Below are 18,834 nucleotides of genomic sequence, written 5' to 3'. Positions count from 1 at the left end.
GGAGTTAAACCACGACACCATGAAACCTGGACGCACTCTCGTGAACGGTTGGGAGTGTCTCAAGCATGCACTGATGCCCTAGCCTATTGCTTCTCTTTGGACTGGGTCACCCACTGTAAGGCTGGAAGCTGCAGCAGCACTTGCTGAGAGCTGCGAGGCATAAAATTCACTGTGATCACACGTATTTAAGCTGCTCATGGGGCTGCGCAGAAAGCAGATACGTGCCAGAGGCAGTGAAGAAAAAGTCAACATGCCATTCCTTGGCCAGTAATAATATCTTACTTATACTGTTGAACTTCAGGATACTTTTGGAGGATTTGTTGCTTTTTTGTTGGAAAAATTGTACACACACTTGTTGCATGTACATCCCCCTTTTTTTAATTTCCTGTGGATATGGAAAGAGGCAGGGCGGGAATGGAAATGTCTTTTCTTGAAAGCAAACTCCCAAAGCTGGAAAACTCTTGAGCGAAATCACTCCTGGTCATGTAAAGTCCCTGATATGGCATGTGTTTCCCAGGGCATGTGTCTGTGGGTGAGCCTTTCTGCATTTGTTTTGTGGGGTTTGAAGTATTACAGCTCAGGGCGTACTGAAAGCTGGGGTGGGTTTTTGGGTGCAGAACTGACCTGAAGGGAAATACGTAAAAGGTAATCCAACATATTTTCCTGCAGAGAGGTGTGGAATCCCGGCAGCAAGCTCACCTGCCTGGTTGGTGAGGCTGCACAACTGGGGATGCTTTTTCTAGCAAACGATGTGGAGCTCCTGCACTGGTACAGCAACATCCTTAGCAATTGCACTTGTTGCCAGACTCTGTTTTTCTGTACCCAGGGAAGCATTTGAGAAAGAGGTGAGGAGCCGTCTCGTTCATTGCTGGCTTGCACAGTGAAAGAACAGCAAGGGGGCACCCCCAGGTCTGCTGAGTACAGAGGTTGGTTTGGCTGTTGTTCACTGTAGGCATCCAAGAATCCCAGAGAAAGGACAGCCAAGTGTGTAAGCAGCAGGAAAAAAGGGTGCTGCGTGGCAGCACCCACGTTATTCAGGCAAAACTGCGCGCCTGCAATGTAATAAGGGCAAATTAGTTTGAAGAAAGATCTACTTAAAAAACAGGGGCTACATTCTGCATGTGGAGTTTCAAGAGCTCTGGTAGATGTCCGATGGGTTACCATTCCCCCCCGTGGGTTTGCTTAAAGCCAGGCTTTCCAGAAGATGAGGTCCATACTTGGTTCACTTTGACTGCTGTCGGCAAGTCCTGCTCTTCGTGTGGATGCCAGCAGATACTTCCACAGCTGCTTTGTCTCCCGTGGGTCCTGGCTGCATCTGGTAATGCTTTCCTGGTCAGGAGGGGAGAAGCAGCAAGGCCAGTCTGGTATGGGGCAGCGGTGCTGTCTGTCTGGTATCCTGTGTTTCATTCTCGCTGCCTACCCAGTGACTCAGCAGGACATGCCGATAGTTAATGCATGGTTTCTTTCAATTTTTTATGAGAAACTTTCCAAAACCAGCAAAATGCATGTGAAAGCAGGCATTGCAGTGCCCTGGACTAGTCACGTGTCTGACCTGATTTGCTGCCCTTCTGGGTGTTCACAGCAGGGTGGAGGTAATACAGGAAAGGCACCGACGGGAGTCCTTGAACAAGATAAAGCAGAGGCCACCTGGTTGTCCTGCCGTCCCCCAGTGCTGAGGGACTAATACCCAGTGGTGTGGTATTTCTCCGTCATATCCCATCATGTTTGTACCTTGTGCGTGTTCTACGGGGAGGATAACCCTGAGTTTCTTCCAAGAGCAAAAGATAACTTTCCCAGAGAGGAGCCTGTGGCCTGGCAGGAGAGACGAGCTCCTTGTGGCAGCCATAGCTTCTCCATCCAGAGGCTCGTGGTGGTTTCTGGGATCTCTCTGTGCCGTTGCCAGCTGGCAGTGCCAAGTACCAGGCTCACGCAAGGCGCTTTGTAGTCCTCGTGGCATGCTTGGTTCAGAAATCTACATTCCCTGATTAAGCCTTGGTGATGAAAGTAACCTTCCAGCTGTAGAAGTGGCTTTAAGGAGAGTGACACGCTGGGCCACCTTGAGCATCCTCTTTGTGCCAGGCTGACCCTCGAGATGTCACCCTCTGTGCTGGGGAGGGCTGCTCAGAGGGTGCAGGTGGGAAGGCCGAGGACTTCTGAGGAGTGAGAAATGCCACGGGCAGAGGAAGAGGAGGTACTTTTGCCTTGTGGCAGGGGCTGGTCCCATGCGGGAGGGCAGGCTTTGTCTCCAGAGTTGCCTTCCGCAGACTGCTGTGCAGATTGTGACTTCTGGGTCACCTCCCGAGGGGAGCTGCTCCCGCTTCAGATAGCATGTCACTTGTGCACTTAGGCGGCTAACGAGAGATGAGTCTCGGCTCTTCCGCAGAGGGAGGTTTCATGCCTTTGCTGTAGCTGGTCAGAGCCCGGGGATGTTTACCAGGCCTGATGGAGGCATGACCTTGGCGCGAGGACGCGAGTCGCACAGCTCCTCTGGCTCTCGGATGGGAAGCTGGGCTTGCAAGTAGGCTCCGCTTTAAACAACCAGTGTATCTGAAAGGGTTGAGGGTGCAGATCCCACTTTAAATAGGATGCCTTCCTCATCAGGGGCAAGAAGGAAGCCTGCATGCTGGTGTGATGATGAAGCCTGAACAAAAATAATGTTGCTGGTTTGGGAACATAAAAAGCAAATGCTGTATCCATGGTGAAACCTGGCCTGTCCCAGCAAGGGCTGTCATCTTCTCTTCCAGCACTGGTTCCCGAGCCTTCTTAGAGTGGTGGGGCTTGGATAAAACCCAGTGCTCTCTGTGTACCATGTACAGGCTTACCAAGCTGTCTCCGGTGGCTCCTCTAACAGCAAGGGGGCAAAGAGCCTGGATATCATCCCCTGCTGCTGTCCTTGCCCCCTCCAAGCCTCGGTCCCCCTAGTGACCCAGGCTCCCCAGACACTTCTGCATCCGTGCTTTCTGGAGAAGTGGAGCTGGAGGTGGCCAGGTTGGGAGCTGAGCTGTGGGGTGAGGGCAGTGAGACGCAGAGCTGGCTCCGGTGGACCACCGGCTCTGCTGAAGGACATCTTGGCTGACTGCTACCGTGTGGTCCCTCAAATTTTCTTCCTAGAGGAGAAAGAATACCTTCAGGGGTTCTGCACAGGCATCTCTGAGGGCACACCTCTGTTGTGTTTGCCCCTGAAGGCTGTGGTTGCCATTCCCAGGCCTTTACGGTGTAAAAGGATATCAGAGAATATACAAGTGACGTTATGTAATTGTTAAAACAAACAAACAAACCCCCAAACCACACCCAATCTTATGCTTTTGGATGTGCTCTTTAGTGTACTCATCCACAGCTGTAGGCATATGCTGGTTTCTGCTGCTGTTACACAACCCAGGCTAAAATTAACACATCTGTTGTTGTTTAACTTCAATTTATACGGCACCTTGTTTTGCCAAAATATTATGTTTCGAGCAGCAACAGCTTTACTGTTGTATGTGATTGGAGTTCTGGGAATAATGCTTAATACTCTGTGCTGTTTCTTAATAGCTCATACCAAAGGGGGACTTAGTGCTTCCCTGCAGCTTTGCACGAGGGAGAGCAGATGCCCAGTGCTGAAGGACCCTCGTCTGTGTGGCATCGCACAGGTTTATTGGGTATTTCTGCTCATATTTGATATTTCTGCTCATGGCTGAGTCCTCGAAGTAACGTGGTTTCCTGGAACTGTGATGCCTGTATTTCAAACTTCTTGGTTGTGGAGTCAAACTTAAATAGTATAGGGGGATCTTGGGGCTCTGGGAAGCCTGTAGTATTACAGCTTTAAGCCGGTTCAGCTGCTTTCTGAATGCCTAGAAAGGGTAAAATGGGGACTTTGAAGGTAGCATATGTACATATTTAGTCTAAGGAGTCCTTTATGAAAAGTAGTCACACACACATATGTATGTGTATATCAAATTAATTGGTTTTAGTCTAAAGAGTCCTTTACCAAAAAAATTCAACCCTTTGAAAACAAAGGAAGCCATACTGAAAAAAAGATCTGCTTGTCTGCCATGAAACCAGGATGCTGAGAATTGTCAGGAGTAGTATCAAACACTTGATGTAAGAGGCAAAAAGCTATTGTTTTGGGTTTTTTAATCTGTTTATATATTTGAGATGTTTTGTACTGCGCAGATCAGAGGGAAGAAAAAACATCCTTGCTGAAAGGAGTAATTGTCAAGCTTACAGTATGTAAATTACCCTCAGCTAATGTAAGTGGGTTTTGCTCACCTTTCTTCCGGGCACAAGGTTTCAAAGGCAAGTGTTGTTAAATTACACATGGAATGGGCCGGAGGGGAGGGGACCCAAACCCTTCTGATTTCACCGAAAAATAATTAAACTGGAGCTGTGATCTGGCTTTGATCTCAGAGGTGCTTGCAAGCTAAATAAAAATAAAAGACTACCTTGGGGACAGTCTGTGCTGTTAATTAACTAGCTAAATTCTGCCTCCACTGTTCTCCAGTGGGTTTCTAGCGGCTTTGGCACTCGGCATCGCAACTGAAAGTTGCCAAACGCAACTTGGCACCTTCCAGCAGCAAAGCAACCTCTTGGGCCGGGGTGGGGGGATATGTGAAGTGAAGGTGTCTGCAGAGCAGGCAGTGAAAAAGGGTAAGAAACGGCTGCTTCACCGGCCGCTGACGGCAGGCAGTGGAGAGATCCGGCTCCTCTCCCCCTCTCCCTACCCCCCTCTGCGTCTGCTGGCCGCAGTGCCGGCTGCCGGCCCTGGCCTGCAGTGAGGTTGGGCTCCTGCCAAGAAAACAGCTTTTGTGTTTCCTTAAATATTCTGCTGCTGTTTCGGGGCGGGGGGGAATCTGAATTGATGTTATTAGTAGAATTGGCCAGCTGGCTGAATTTTTAATTTTTTTTTTCATTAACAAATCCCGCCGGGCGCTGTTTTCCCAATGAAGTAATGAGCGTGTTTTCAGACAAGGGGGCAAATCTCCCCGGCGCTGCCGCCGCTGAAATCCAGGCAGGCTCAGGCAGCCAGAAAGGCGTGGTGAAGGTGCCTCGCGCGGGCAGCCCTTTGGAGATCATCGGGGAGCGGTTGGCATTTTGGCCCCTCATGATTCATCCTTCCTTTTTCTTTCCCCTGAAACTGCAGCAACGTGGGGTGATCGGGGAAGGGTGTAGCCCAGAGTCGGTTATTGGAACGTGCAATTAGTTGTTTTAGTGTCTGTTTTGGTCCCACAGCAAACGGATTGAGGGAATTCACCCTTAACATGGTTAGATGTTTGTCTCTGTTACCGCCTGGCCCCGCAGCTTGGCCCGGGCCTAGCAGGGTACGTTGGAGACCAAATAAGGGATAGCAGCATCACTCACACACAAACCCTTCAACACATCCCTGAGGGTTGTAAATAAGTGGTGGTTTCTAGGCGGGGTTTTTTCTTGGGTACATTGACTGCAGTAACCTATTTTTCTGGGACACGAGGCAGCGAAAGCTACAGTTTTGTTCTTGTGTCCTCTAGAAACTCCAAACGGGGTGGTGGTTGTTGGCTTTGTGGATAATTCCCCCTGGCCCCAGCAGGCTTGTTCTGATCTTAAGGCATTGAAATGACTAAATTATGATCCTGCTGTTGTTTAAATCATCCTGAAAAATTCATACCTTCAGAGAAGTTGTCCACAGCGAGTTGTTGTCAGAGTTGCGCTGAGTTCCTTTCTCCTGTGTCTTTTTGGGGAGAAGGAGGATATTTTTTTCTTTTTGAGGCTTAAGAATAACCTAAGGTGAGAGGAGTGGTCTTTGGGGAGCTTGTTTTTTGCATTCCTGTAACAGTATTCCCAGCACGTTTCAGGAGGAAAGTTGACTAAAGTCAATTTTGTTTTAAACACGGGAGATAAGATAAAATTTTATAGCGTCTGCAACAGATACCCTGTAAAAATATTTGTGATGTTATTTTACTTGGTGTTGGACACCAGTGGTCAACAGCTGGTTTCTAAATACTTAATTTGGTATGTAGTAGGTACTAGATTTTCTTACAAGCTGTTAGTAACCGCCTGCTCCTTAGAGCTGCCACGGATCTGGGTATTTCAGACCCTTGTCAGTCCATCCTCTGCCTGCCATGTACTGTCCGGGCAGGTGTTGACGTCGTTGGGGAGCTGGATGCCAGTAGCCATGCCAGGTCGCCATTCCACCTCCCACACTTGGCGGTGTCTGCAGCCCATGTTTTTTGTCTTCCTAGCTTTATTGGCTTGCATATTTTCACATTAAAACTTGCTTTTTGCTCCCAGTTCTGGAACTTGTAGGTCCTCTCATCACTTGTGGCTAGTCTTCAGAAGAAAATGCCAGCTCCCTGGCCAGGTTTGTGCAGGATGTAGGGCAGGGGTCTCTCAAAAAGCTGTTCCAAAAGCGTGCTACCTGGCCTGAGGGAAGAGCAACTGCGCTGGTGGTGATCTGATCTAGGTGCCTGTTTCTTATTTCTTAACTGAGAGTGAGCCGGGCTTGATGTGCTCAGCTGAAGGTTGAGGTGTGGGGTAGCCCCAGGTCTGCTCGCAGCCTGCCCGACGCGCTGGCGAGTTCAAAAGCATCGGGGGCTGAACAAAACATTCCAGACTCTGCTGTCCTTGAGAAATGCCCATCACTGAATGTGTGCAGGAGCCAGGCTCCATCTCAACGTCTCTCTTTTCCTCTAGGTTTAGAAGAAAAACCAATTCTTTCCAAAAAAGAAAAAATGAAGCTGAGGAAAGAAAGATGGCTACAGAGTAAGTACTCCTCCGAAACGTGGCGGGACTGGGTGCCGCGTAGTGTGGCTCTGTTGGATGTCTGTACATGGGGCGTGGGTGGGAGCGTTGGTCAGTGCTGGGGGAGGATGAATGCTTCTTGGAAACCTTCACATCTGCTCCCCAGCACATGGAGTACAGGTCCCAGGTGTTGTTTCTCATCGTTTTTCCTCCTCCAGGTGCGATGTGACACGTAAACCCTTTATTTGTCCAGATAGGACACTGTGCCTGTGTAGGTTTAGCATGTTTCTCTATCTTTAATAGCTCTGGTACAGATGTGACTAGCTGTGTAGCAGAGCTCCTCCTGCGTGAGCAGCTGTGAGGACAGTAGGACAGCCTGGAGCTGAGCCCCACGTAGCCACCAGCTCATCCCAAGCCTCTGTGGTGAAAGCTTGCGATGGGCCCTCTTGCCCTTCAGTAAGGAAGGTCTCTGGAGGCCTCTGGTTGCATTACTGCTCTTTTCCATGTCCCACAGATAGTGAACCCACTTAGTAGACAGTCTGGCCGTTGCGGAGGCTGTGAAATATGAGCTAAACAGAAATGCTCCTGTTTCCTGTGGGAAGTGTGTGTGGTTTTGCTTCAAGTATCTCAGCAGAGGAAGAGACACCCGCTGTAGTAGAGGGATTCCTCTTGCCACCTGGAGCTGTTCTTGGGACACGCTTTTCCCTAACACCTCCCTGCCCGACAGAGTCGCTAACAGACTGTGTTTGGGGCTGAGGGATGTGGCTTTCTGCCGCACCATCTGCTCTCTGTTCCTGAGCCCTGAGCTCAAGTCCATCAACCTGTGATTTCCCCAGTCGCAGAGAAGGTGTCTCTGGCTCCTCTGACGCAAAAAGCCATTAATTTAACACGGTGAGTGTGCAGGAAACCTCTTCCCTATCACCAACCAACAACTTCCAAGGGTCTTCGACATCCGCAAACCTCGGTGTCCCAGTAGGGCTCTGCTACTCCTAACGTCTGGCCTGCCGGTTGCAATTTTGGTGCTCCTAAAGGTGCTCCTTGTCTGATCCTATCGTGGGAACACAGGAGGGAACTGCTGAGCTTCCCCTCCCCTCATACCAGGACTGGTACCAGGTGCTGTGGAGAAAGGCGAGTCCTTGGCAGCATTTTATGAAGGAATCCACGGGATTGTGTCTTCTGCAAGACACAGAGGACATGCTCCTGCAGTTAGGTGACAGCCCAGCTCCCGTAGTCAAGGTCAGCCACCTTGGAAAAGCCCAGGAGCAGGATCCCTACACTTTAACCTTGTCCTCCTGCATATGCCTTTGTAGGATCAGTCTGAGACCACATAGGTTATTTTGGACCTGCCCTGGCCTCTTTCCTCCTGTCTTGGCTCTGAAGTTACGAAGCTGAGGGGGAATACAAATGAAGTGCAGGGGTTTCACGTTGGGGAGAACACCAAGATAGGAAACTTCAGGCCAAGTTGTCTCTGCCTTGGAAGACACTAGGTATTGCAAGTGCTGTACAGATACCGAAGTACCTAAGTTGCTGGCTCTCTTGACTCCCCCACTAAACTTGGGGCCAGTTGGCAAATACCAGCATTCTCTAGCAAATGCTTTGCTAAGGGTAGCAAGTACCCAGGGATTTCTGTAAGAAAAGTCAGCAAGTGTTAGTACCAGGTGTGCAGCTCATTATGGAGAAAATGGGAATAGCTGGAAAGATCCTGTATAAACATCCATAGGGAAACTGAGTGAAATGAACTGGTATTTTCAGAAATGGTGACTTTTAAAAGGAAGCTTGGCATTCTAATATTGTGACCTTAAAGAGCTGCAGTCAACTGACACACGCTGATTGTTATCCCATGTGGATAACTCTGCCAATTGTTTGTGGGTTTTATAGTCTTTGCCTGCTCCTCTTACCCCCAGAAGAAAACCCAACTCGGACTGCTGAAGTTGTTATCTTTAGATCTGTGTTTTCCTAAATCTTCCAAAGAGTTTGTTGTTTCTGCTTGTCCCAGGGCCGCTTTTGTGACACTGGATGCCAAGACCCTGGGAACTAAAGTTCAGCCCAGTAGAGCAAACGCAAAAATTGGAGATTTCTTCCATTCCAATAAATTATCTCAGGAGAGACCAGAGAGGGAAAAAAATTATGCAATGCTTCAGACATTAGAAGTATGCACATTTAAAAATACATATATCGCCATGCCTCCTCAGACGAACATCACTTCATAGGAAAAGAATTTGGGATGTTTGTGCAGAATCAGGTGTCTGAAAATTTTGAGCACATACTGTTTATGAAAGCACTGAAGGAGTCAGCTTCATAAAGCCAGACCAAAAAAAGAAGTGATACAGAACAGAAAGCTGTGTTCTTGGCAGGGATTGCTGTGAGGAGATGCGTTTACAATCCAGATTTGTCACAAACATCCATGTACAGCAAAATTGCATTTCATGAAAAACTGTTTCTCTTTGACTCAGCTGAGTTGGGGAGCAAACAAGACATATTAAAGGAGCCAGCAGCTGGCCAGTGAATTTGAGGAGTTCTTTTATGAAGGTGGGCCGCAGGATTGCTGCTGGTGGTATCTTGCCTGCAGTCTGTAGAGTGGGACTGGCTGCTTTCATGTGCCCACCAAAACTACTCACACTGGTTTAGTCTTACTGCTGTGGCCACGCTGTGCTGGAAGCTGTTGCCCCCCCGTGTCACCAGCTTGACCCCACTCCATCAGCCAGAGAGGGAGTTTCTAGTTCGTCCTGGCAATAGGCTCATTGCTCAAGGCAATAAGCAGAAGCCTGATCTTCTGCTGCGGCCTCCGCTGAGCACACATGGAGCAGGTGGAGTCCTCCATCGCGTACCCTACGCTGCTGGTACCCCTCATGGGTGTCCAGGCAGTGCGGTGGGTTTCCAGGCCCAATGATCACCTGGCAGAAGGACAAGGGAGCTCATGGATCCAGCTGAGCTCTAGTTGTTTCTGGTGGCATCATCAAGGGACTTCTGGGACAAGTTGAGCATCCTGGAGCTCAGCTGGAGGCTTGTAGCTGTTTTCTGGAGGGGAACATGTTCTGCTGGGGCTCACTCTGGAGGCTGCTGGCTCTGTAAGGCTTGGGCAGCTGCAGTACTGATGTCTATGCCAGGGAGCCTTGAGGACTGAGGCAGAAGCCTGTGGCTTTCAGTGCCCATCTCCCATGGCCGAGAAGGGAGACTGCTGTAGCATTTGTAGAGGTTTATGTGCCCCCAGCCTTGCTCAGAGCTGCTGCAGCGAGACCAGTAAACACGGTCTCTGTGCCTCAGCCTCTGTGTCTGCCACTTGGTGCAGGGCTTTTCTAAGGACCTAGTTTATCCCACATCTGGCTGCTTGAGCTCCACCATGGGTCATGAAGGTGAGACCTTGACTTGCTCCAAACTAAGTAAACAACTGAAATTAAGTCCATCTTCTTTGCCTGTGCTGGGAGACCATTGTTTTGTCCCAACGGCAAAGCAGAGCTGGGCCTGGGACTGTTTAATGCCATGTGTGGGGCTGACTGTATTTCGTTTGTCTCTTCCAATTCCATGAGAGGTCAGCGTGGTTTTTTCCACCCTAGGAGTCCTGTGCCACGTTCCTGTAAGCAATGAACCGTCTCGCGTGCCACGGTGTAAGGGATGGAAACAGTTCAGACAAAATCGGTCTGGGGATTTCACTTCCCATTGCTAATGTCAGTAGAGATGTATGTAGTTATGAGCAATAGAGGGAACTACCCAGCTGCATTATTTTCAGTCTTTCCCTGGTTTAAATAATTTCTGGCCTGTTGTTCCTGTAGTGGGTGAAGCAGCCTATGAATTTCTTAGCTCAAGGGTTCTTTCTTGCAAATGCTTCCCCTTCCTCCAGTAATGTCTTGTTTCTGATTCAGAAATAGAAAGTGTGAAGCTAGCCAAGCAGAAGCAAAAAGCTGAAGCAAAGCGGAAAGCAACCCCTGTGGTGGGAGATATGCAGCCATTGATGGAAGCCCTCCCTGAGCTCTCCAACCTGGCCACAGGTGGAAGGAAACCACCCAAGAGGTATGTGCCATTTAGGGATCGGCTGTGTAATTCCCTTCTTCCCATAGGATGAAGTGCTCTTTGGCTCAGCTTGTAGCTATAGGCAATGCAAGCATGGTCAGGAGAGCAGAGCCTCGTTCTCAACTCCATTTTGCCCCTTTCCATGCTTTGCCATGAGAAAAAAGCTTAAATGTGTCTTCTGAACCCACAGCTGCAAGGGGGGCTGTATTGCTGGGATGAGGCTTAGCATGAGACAGGCTGGGAGCAACCAGATGTCCTGGAAGTTGCAAGAGTGACACAAAAGTGTCCAGAGTGTAATGCTGCTGAGCTCACCCGAGAATCTGGGCTTGAGGTGTGTTTTCTGTGATGAAAATTGTCCTCAGCGTAACTGTCAGCAAAAGTGACTCAACAGGAGAAACCCATTCTCTTCTAGCAGGTTGTGTCTGCAGCGTTCAAAGGGGACGTACTCTTGTATTGCAAGCGGTGAAGTCTGGGATGATGGCTTGCCCGCCGTCACACAGCGCCGGTAGATCTGGAGAGCCAGGGATCCAGAGCACAGTGCTACCTGCCAGGGGTTTGACTCCCTTCCCACATGAGCCTCTGGCCATGTTGCAGCCTGCTGTTCTGCCCTTCCAGGCTTTCTCCTGAGGCAGGCCAAGCCCTTGGAGCAGAGCTTTACGTTCTGGCCAGACTCTGTTCGCCCTCTGTGCTTGGAATGTGACCACGGACAAGAGCAAAAAGATGTTGTTTCCTTCCCTTTATTGTACTGAAAGAGAAGGGATCTGATCCCCTGACCCCAGCGTGCCAGCCGTCCCTGCCAGATGGAGGGTGGATTCTGGTGGCCTTTACGTTTGCTCTGCCTGACTGTTCGGTTAGTGTTGCAGCTGCCTTTGCATCCTCCAGCGCGGAATAAAAGTGCTCGGTGTGCTGCACAAATGCTTGTTCCTCCTCCCCAGATGCTCAGTCGGGATTGGAACTAGGCACTTGTTTTGACAGGAATGAGGAAGCATTTTGATTACAGAAAAGCCAAGAAGGCGGCTGTCTGGCGAAGCACCCTCTTCTTTGGTTGCAGATCAAGGCTGGAGATACCGTGAACCCTCTTGTGACGTGCTGGATGCCCCAAAAACAAACTCTGAGCCATGTGGGACACCCACTCACAGAGCATGGTTCAGTTGGCAGTTCCCTGTGCTTCTGGAAAGCCACTCCTCGGACAGACAGCAGCTATGAACCTTGCATCTAAGCATGGGAAAATATTTCCTTCCTTAACTTGGCTTCTAATTCTTTGAATAGCAGTTTTTTTCTTTTTTTTTCTCGTTACACAGTGTTCAGTCAGCCCGCCCTCTCCTTCAGTGGGAACAAACAGCAAAAGTACATGCAGGGATTCAAGTCTTGCAGAGCACTGAGAGCTGGTTGGACAGAGTCCTGGGCTGGAGCTTAGCCTGGGGCTGAATAGGCAGCTTTGCCCTCTTTCTGTGGTGATGTGTCCCCATGTGTGGGATCTGACTCCAGGTTGTGTTCAGGTGTCGTTCCCCCCCACCATTTTCCCTCAGCCCCAGCTATCCAGGAAGGCAGCTTGCAGAAAATGCATGTTGGGGAGGGAGGACTGGCAGGGATTGCGTTCCTTGGTGCCTGCAGCCTGCAATTCTGGACCAGCTCAAAAGATGGAGTAGAACTGGAAAAGGCTTGGAGACGGCTGACGAGGGTGATGGTGAAGGGTCTGGCACAGCTTCTACGCATGGGGTGACTAAGTAAGATAGGGAGTCCTCAGCCTGGACAGGAGATAGATGCAAAAAGGCTTGGGAATATAAGGGTCTATGAAATCAAATGTGATGTGGTTAGGAAGTAGTTCCTCTTCTTTTCCAGTATGAGAAATGAAGGACATCCAGCACAGCTAGGGAGTACCCTGTTCAGTTTAGCAGGAGACTCACTGTTCTGCAAAGCTCCTGCTGACGGAAGCCTCTGTGTGTAGGTGACACCTGACAAATCCAGTGAGGAGAGATCCTTGGAGGGCTGCTGCATGGCTATAAACTGCAGCACAGATAGAAACTGCAGCTGGCACAAGGTCCCTGAGCGGCAAATGCTGGAGGGGATGTGGCTATATGCATGCCTTCATCTTACCCCACTGTGGCCGACTGCTGCAGGCTGCTTCAAGGCAGAACACTGGCCAGAATGGTCCTTCCAGTGACCACAGTCGCTCTTCTCTTCTGTAATCACGCCTCATGGCAGAGGCTGCGTGGCACACGTGGAAGCCTGCAGTGGTCTCGCACAAATCTCTAGCCAGACATCCTCAGAGAAGCACTGTCAGCTTCCTCTCTCTGATCCCAGACCTCCTGTGGGAGTGTGCCAGCCCTTCTCTGCTTCTGGAAGCCTGGGCTCATCCTCTGGCTCAGTTTTCGCTTTGGCTGCAAGGGTCTGGTGTCTGGAAAGCCCAGTGGGACTGTAGCAGAGTAGAGAAGCCCAGCCCTGGCTGAGAATTTTGGGATTGGCCAGCACTGTCTGCAGTCAGCACAGCAGAGGTGGGAGCTTGGCATTGACTGGTGTTGCCCAACTTGCCCATGACATGCCAACCAAAAAGCAGCCCCCCTTGGTTACTGGCATGGAGGAGCTACAGTGCTGCTCTCCCCTTGCTGGCTCGTACCTTCCTGGGGTGCGGGGGGATGTGTGTGTGTAAGTGTGTGAAATAACCAGAGGAGGCTTTTATAGGATTGGAATCATTACATAAATGAAGGGTAATACTCTGGTGATTTGTCAGCATTATTAATAAAAGATTAGATTCTCCAGGAATTTGATCTCCTGCTGGGTAAGAGAGCATTACAGTGAGGTTTTTATTCTGTTTTATAATGAATGAAGGCAATGAAGTGTAATGAAACAGGGCTACTAACACGGTCCAAGTGAGCAGGCAGCATGCTGGTGGTTGAGGAGGGGGAAATGCAAGCAGCAGCCTTTCGAACCTGCCAGGCCAGTGGGGCAGAGCTGTTGAGTGGAACAGAAAAGCCTTCAGAAGCACCGAGTCCTTTAAAATAGTGGGGTGGCTGCAGGCAGAAGTGGACACAGCCTGAAGCAGCCCCACACCCTCGTGGTGTGTTGCAGAGGAAGCTGTCCCAAGAGACCCAGCCTCTGGGGCACGTGGACTTTCACAGCCTGGGAGGTACCCTAGAAAGGTTTCCCTTAAGCATCATCACCCTCCGCAGAGCTACTGCCATGGTGACTTGGTGGCAGACGCACGTTTGGCAAGCCTCTGCTCTGGTGACTGCGGTGCCATCTGACTGGAGAAGGGATTTCTCTGCTTCTGTAGGTGATCCAGGCATACTGGGACAAGAAATTGTTCCTGTGCCGAGCAGTAATGGACATGGAGAGAGCGGAGATGCTTCCTGTGCTTTCCATGTCTTGCAGTACCAGTGGATGCAGCAGTGTGACAGGAGCTGCTCGAATCCCTGTAGCTGTCTGCTCTTGCTGATCGCTGTTGCTCATGAGCTCTCAGGCTGTTGCGTAACACTGGTAGTGCTGGGGTGACCTCGAGAGGGACTGCAGGGGACAGGAGCAGTGTGTGGGCATTGATCTGCCTGGCTGCTGCTTGCTGCACGGGCTCTGTGCTGCAGAGGCTGGCTGACATACATCCGCTCTGTTTGGGTTTGTCTGGGCTGGCAGGGAACTGTGAACACTGTGCTGGGCTGAGGGTCATTCCCATGTGATTGGGGCAGTGGTCAGAGCAGCCCTCAGCACTTTGGGTTCACCAGGATCACCCTGCCTGAGGGAAAAGTAACATGGGCCAGGATGGGGAAAGGGAGAGATGAGGAGAAGGAGCTGATGGAGTAGAGAGGGATGATGAAAGTGAGTGGGGGGAAGAATAGGGCATAGAATAAAAGGAGGGAGGATAGTGGGTCAGAGAGGGAAATAGGAAGAGGAGGTCACAGTAACACTGCCAGCAGGAGACCAGATCCTGCTGTCTTGAAGAGAAGGTGAGGAACTGTCATGTTGAAGGGCTCTGGTGTAGGTGAGGTGGGGCAGCATCCACCAGTGAGGGAAGATTCCTTCCTTCCCCACTTGCTTCTCCCATTTACTTCTGTATCTCGGATAGTGGGTCAGAGAGGGAAATAGGAAGAGGAGGTCACAGTAACACTGCCAGCAGGAGACCAGATCCTGCTGTCTTGAAGAGAAGGTGAGGAACTGTCATGTTGAAGGGCTCTGGTGTAGGTGAGGTGGGGCAGCATCCACCAGTGAGGGAAGATTCCTTCCTTCCCCACTTGTTTCTCCCATTTACTTCTGTATCTGTGTAATCCTGAAGAATGGAAGTTTCTTCTCCTTTCCTTAACGTCCAGCTCTACCAACACCTCCCCTTGCGCACTTTTAAGTCCTGAAAGCGGTCACTGCCCTTCCTGTGTGTCGCTTGCTTGGGCTCAGTGCTTGGCTTTGTGGCAAATCTCTGCTGCTGCCTGGCATTGGGCACCGCCTACTTCCAGCATCCTGTGCAGGATGGGATTACACCTCTGGTCTCCTTGGACTTTGCCCAGGAATAAGAAATGCATGCAGAGTGTTCAGATCTGTGCTTGTTGCTGTGCCTCAGCTGCATGTACCGCACCGTCCTGCGAGTTCATCATGTCGTAACCTCCTGGGGCTGTCAGAACCTGTCTTTGGTGGCCAGAGCTGAAGCCCTGTTGTGCTTTCACTCCAGCCAACCTGCAGCCGACTTAAACTGCCAAACCTTTGGTGAAGATATGTGTTTGGAGGGGGGAAATGAATATTACCATTCTTTATCCTAAAATATGTGACACCTTGTACCCCAGTGGTCTGGCTGCCAGATCTGAAGTGGGGCTTTTTGCTGAGTAACCCCAGACATCTATAACCGACGTCTGCTGGTGCTGGAGCTTTGCGGCGTTACCAAGGAGCATGAGATGGGCAGAGGTGACACGTGTCTGGCAGGGAGGGGAAGTTCGATGAGATCTTTTCTCTAAGCAACGGTATCGGTTCGACCTGGAGGATGGTGATAAGCCGAAAGGGATCTGGGCATGGACAGCCAATGGCCGGTTCTAGAGCTAAGCGAACTGATTTTTCTTCGGTGCATTTACCTCCTGCCCATTCAGTCCTGATTCCTAAGCTGTTGTCAGGCTGTGGCGGAAAAAGTTTGTGTCTCCATTACTGTCTGGCTATGGAAATAATTGCCTTTCAGGACAATTTCCATACAGGACAATTACCTATACTTTCTGGGAAGGCAGCTGCAGAATCCTTGGACTTGTTCCATCTCCGCAGCAATTGCTAAATTACCACTCCTCTGTAATACTCACTCACTTGTTTTGTTTCTTCTCTCCACAGCCACGTAAAAGCAAAGGCAGAACCAGAAGACTTCTGTCTAATGAAGCAAGTTCAGAAGCAGCGGCTCTTGTAAGTACCCAGACAGCTGCAGTGTCCAGGCCATGCTGAGCATCCCAGGCTGTTTGAGGTTGAAAGGAGCCTCTGGAGCTCCAACCCCCCTGCTCAAGCAGGGTCAGCTGGAACTGGTTGTCCAGGACCCATTGCCATGTGGCTTCTGAGTATCTCCAAGGATGGAGATCACACAGCCTCTCTGGGCACCCAGTTCTAGGGTTTTGGTCTTGCACACCCAAAGGCCCTAGAAGAGGGGGCAGCTTTGATTTTCCCCTTTGCACAGTGTGGGATGTTGGGGGATGTCCTTCTGTCTTAGTCCCTGTGAGGGTCAATTTAGGTCAGTCCTAAATGGATTCAGTCTGCTTATGCTTCTCTCATGTGAAATCGAAGCGATCTAAGACCAAGATTGGTACCTGCCAAACCTTTTCTTATAAAATGAAGCACTAAATGCTTGTGAATAATTCCTGAAGTTGGTCTGGCAACTCTTTATTCCTCTGTGTAATCTGTTGCATATTTTATACTGCCACGAGGCATCAAGAACTTAATTTCCCCTCAGCAAAGCTCTCCTGGGGCTAGGCACTGCAATCTGTCAGTGTTTTCTTTCTGTGACCCCTGTTTCCAGGATTTCTGTCAGTTCTGAGCCATTCAGCTTGGAACTGAGGCTGAGGAGAACAGTCAGTCTGCAGATCCCAGCACTGCCCTCCAGCACACTCGGTGAATACCCTTCTCTGTCTGGAACTGGCCGGTGTCGGTGCTGGGATGCCTCCCTTGCTCAGTCCTGCCTTCCTGAGGAGTCCCTCCTTGGCTCGTTCCGGAAGGCCAAGGGTCATGGCTTTGAGTGCCCCAGTGAGTGTCTCACTGGGCTGGAGCTCATGGGTAAGGAACACCGCTTGAGGAGGGACTTGTATACAGATCTAAATCCCAATAGGCAGCTCCACCACAATCTTGGATTGTCAGCAACCCAATGATCCTGTGTGCCCCACTCTTCTCCTCTTCACAAAATGGGACAGAAGCACCGAGTAGTGGCACGTATCCTGCCATAGTTGTCTGGGAAGTCTGTGCTTCCTGGGAGGGGAAAAGTTTGGATGAAGGTCTTGAGGTTTATTTTCCAGGATGTTAGTTCTGGAAGTTCCCTAAGCCTCATCTTACTGCCCCAGCTGCCACAACCCAAGCTTCAGGGTTGGCTTCTCTCTCTGTTCTTCTGGCAGGGCAGGGCTGGCATTGCAGGGAAGGGCTAGCTCTATGTTGCTAGGGAGGGGGCTAGCTGTATGCAATGAGCTGAAGAGCACTGCTGATCCACAGCAACTGTCAGGAACGTGGAGATGTGGGTCTGGGTGGGATGTGGAGAGCCTGGCAGTAGGAGGGAGATGGGGAGGCCACGATGGATGTGACATGTGAAAACTCACAGGGTGTTTTTACGCTCCTGCTCTGTTCTTGTTCATCCCTGCTTGCTTGCTTTTTAAGACCATTTCCACAGCAACCAGCTGTGACCAAGCATGCAGAGGTAATTCTGCCACGCTCCTCCCATGGTGTCTATCTAGTGTTGCACATAGGATTGCCAAGCCTCTACACTGAGAGTCAGTAGATGAGCTCTCAAAAGCAGAATCTGCTTTTGTGCTAGTGCAGTCTGAAGTAGTTTTCATCCTTAGTGATTTGCCAGGCACTCTTGTTCCTGATTTACTGGGGAAAAGCTCTGAAAAGATTTCAAGTGATGCTGGACACTAACGTGATTGTTTCTGTCTCTGTAGCATGAGATCAAGTCTCTGGCTCCTGTGAAGCTGGCAGCGATTTGAGCTTTGCCCTGGGGTAGATTAGGTTTATTTCTTGCCCTGATTCTGTTTGAGGCTTACACACAGGATCATTCTGTCTGTACAGAAACCCATTGCTTTATGAGTTCTGCTCTTATCTGCTCAGTTCCTTTTGCATGAGGCACTTAGCATCTGTGTGTTGTTTTTCTTTCCTCAGAGAGGAGGAAATAGCTCGGTTTCATGAGGTCATCACCAACCCCAGGTACAGAGCCAACCCTCTCATGGCCATCAGCGAGCATCTCTCCAAGAGGCTGAGGCAGGAGGAAGAGGGTAAACCCCTCTAGGGTGTTCGCTGGGACCGACTGTGCGTGCTGGAGCCGGGGCGAGGGCTCCAGTCTGGGAAGGAGCACATCACTAACACGACCTCTCAGCTCGGTTTCATGAGGTCATCACCAACCCCAGGTACAGAGCCAACCCTCTCATGGCCATCAGCGAGCATCTCTCCAAGAGGCTGAGGCAGGAGGAAGAGGGTAAACCCCTCTAGGGTGTTCGCTGGGACCGACTGTGCGTGCTGGAGCCGGGGCGAGGGCTCCAGTCTGGGAAGGAGCACATCACTAACACGACCTCTCAGCCACTTGGTTAGCGGGTTATTAAACCAAACAGTCCTGTCTTCTGTCTGCGGGAATAATGCTGTTCTCTCCTGACAGCGGTGGCTGCTCCTTGGCCAGCAGCCTGCTGGGAGCGGGGTGTCCCACGAGATCCTTGTGCAGACATTAGGCTCCCTGCAAAGGGTCTCAACACCTTTTCTCTTGTGAGCAGGCACAATTTCTTAAGTTGTGCCGGTGGCAATGTGTCTGGTTTTTGCTGTTTCCCTCCCCTTTCTGACAATTCTGAAAAGAGATTCCCTACTGCTCTGTTGAGATGGTTCAAGACCCTGAGCCTTGGAGCCCAGAAGGGCTGTTGCACGTCTGTGTAAGGACCGATGCTGCTGTTCAGAGACATTGTTTTATGTGACAGATTTAGCTTTGGAATAAACACACTTTGA

The 18,834-nt window shown here is 50.3% G+C and overlaps 1 protein-coding gene across 1 annotated transcript; it reads left to right on the top strand.

Moving 5' to 3' along the window:
* Nucleotides 1-6,645: 6,645 nt before the first annotated feature.
* On the top strand, nucleotides 6,646-18,133 carry FAM207A (family with sequence similarity 207, member A; the record flags this gene model as incomplete). Its single annotated transcript, XM_010147882.1, has 4 exons — nucleotides 6,646-6,714; nucleotides 10,554-10,701; nucleotides 15,991-16,059; nucleotides 18,007-18,133. Coding segments are annotated over 4 exons (413 nt in total), but the record flags the coding sequence as incomplete, so codon positions are not given.
* Nucleotides 18,134-18,834: the final 701 nt, after the last annotated feature.

This window comes from Eurypyga helias, unplaced genomic scaffold (genome assembly GCF_000690775.1).
Source record: "Eurypyga helias isolate BGI_N326 unplaced genomic scaffold, ASM69077v1 scaffold39372, whole genome shotgun sequence".
NCBI classification, from domain to species: domain Eukaryota; kingdom Metazoa; phylum Chordata; class Aves; order Eurypygiformes; family Eurypygidae; genus Eurypyga; species Eurypyga helias.
Note: the sequence above shows the minus strand (reverse complement) of the source record. Positions and strands in the feature narration are given on the sequence as shown.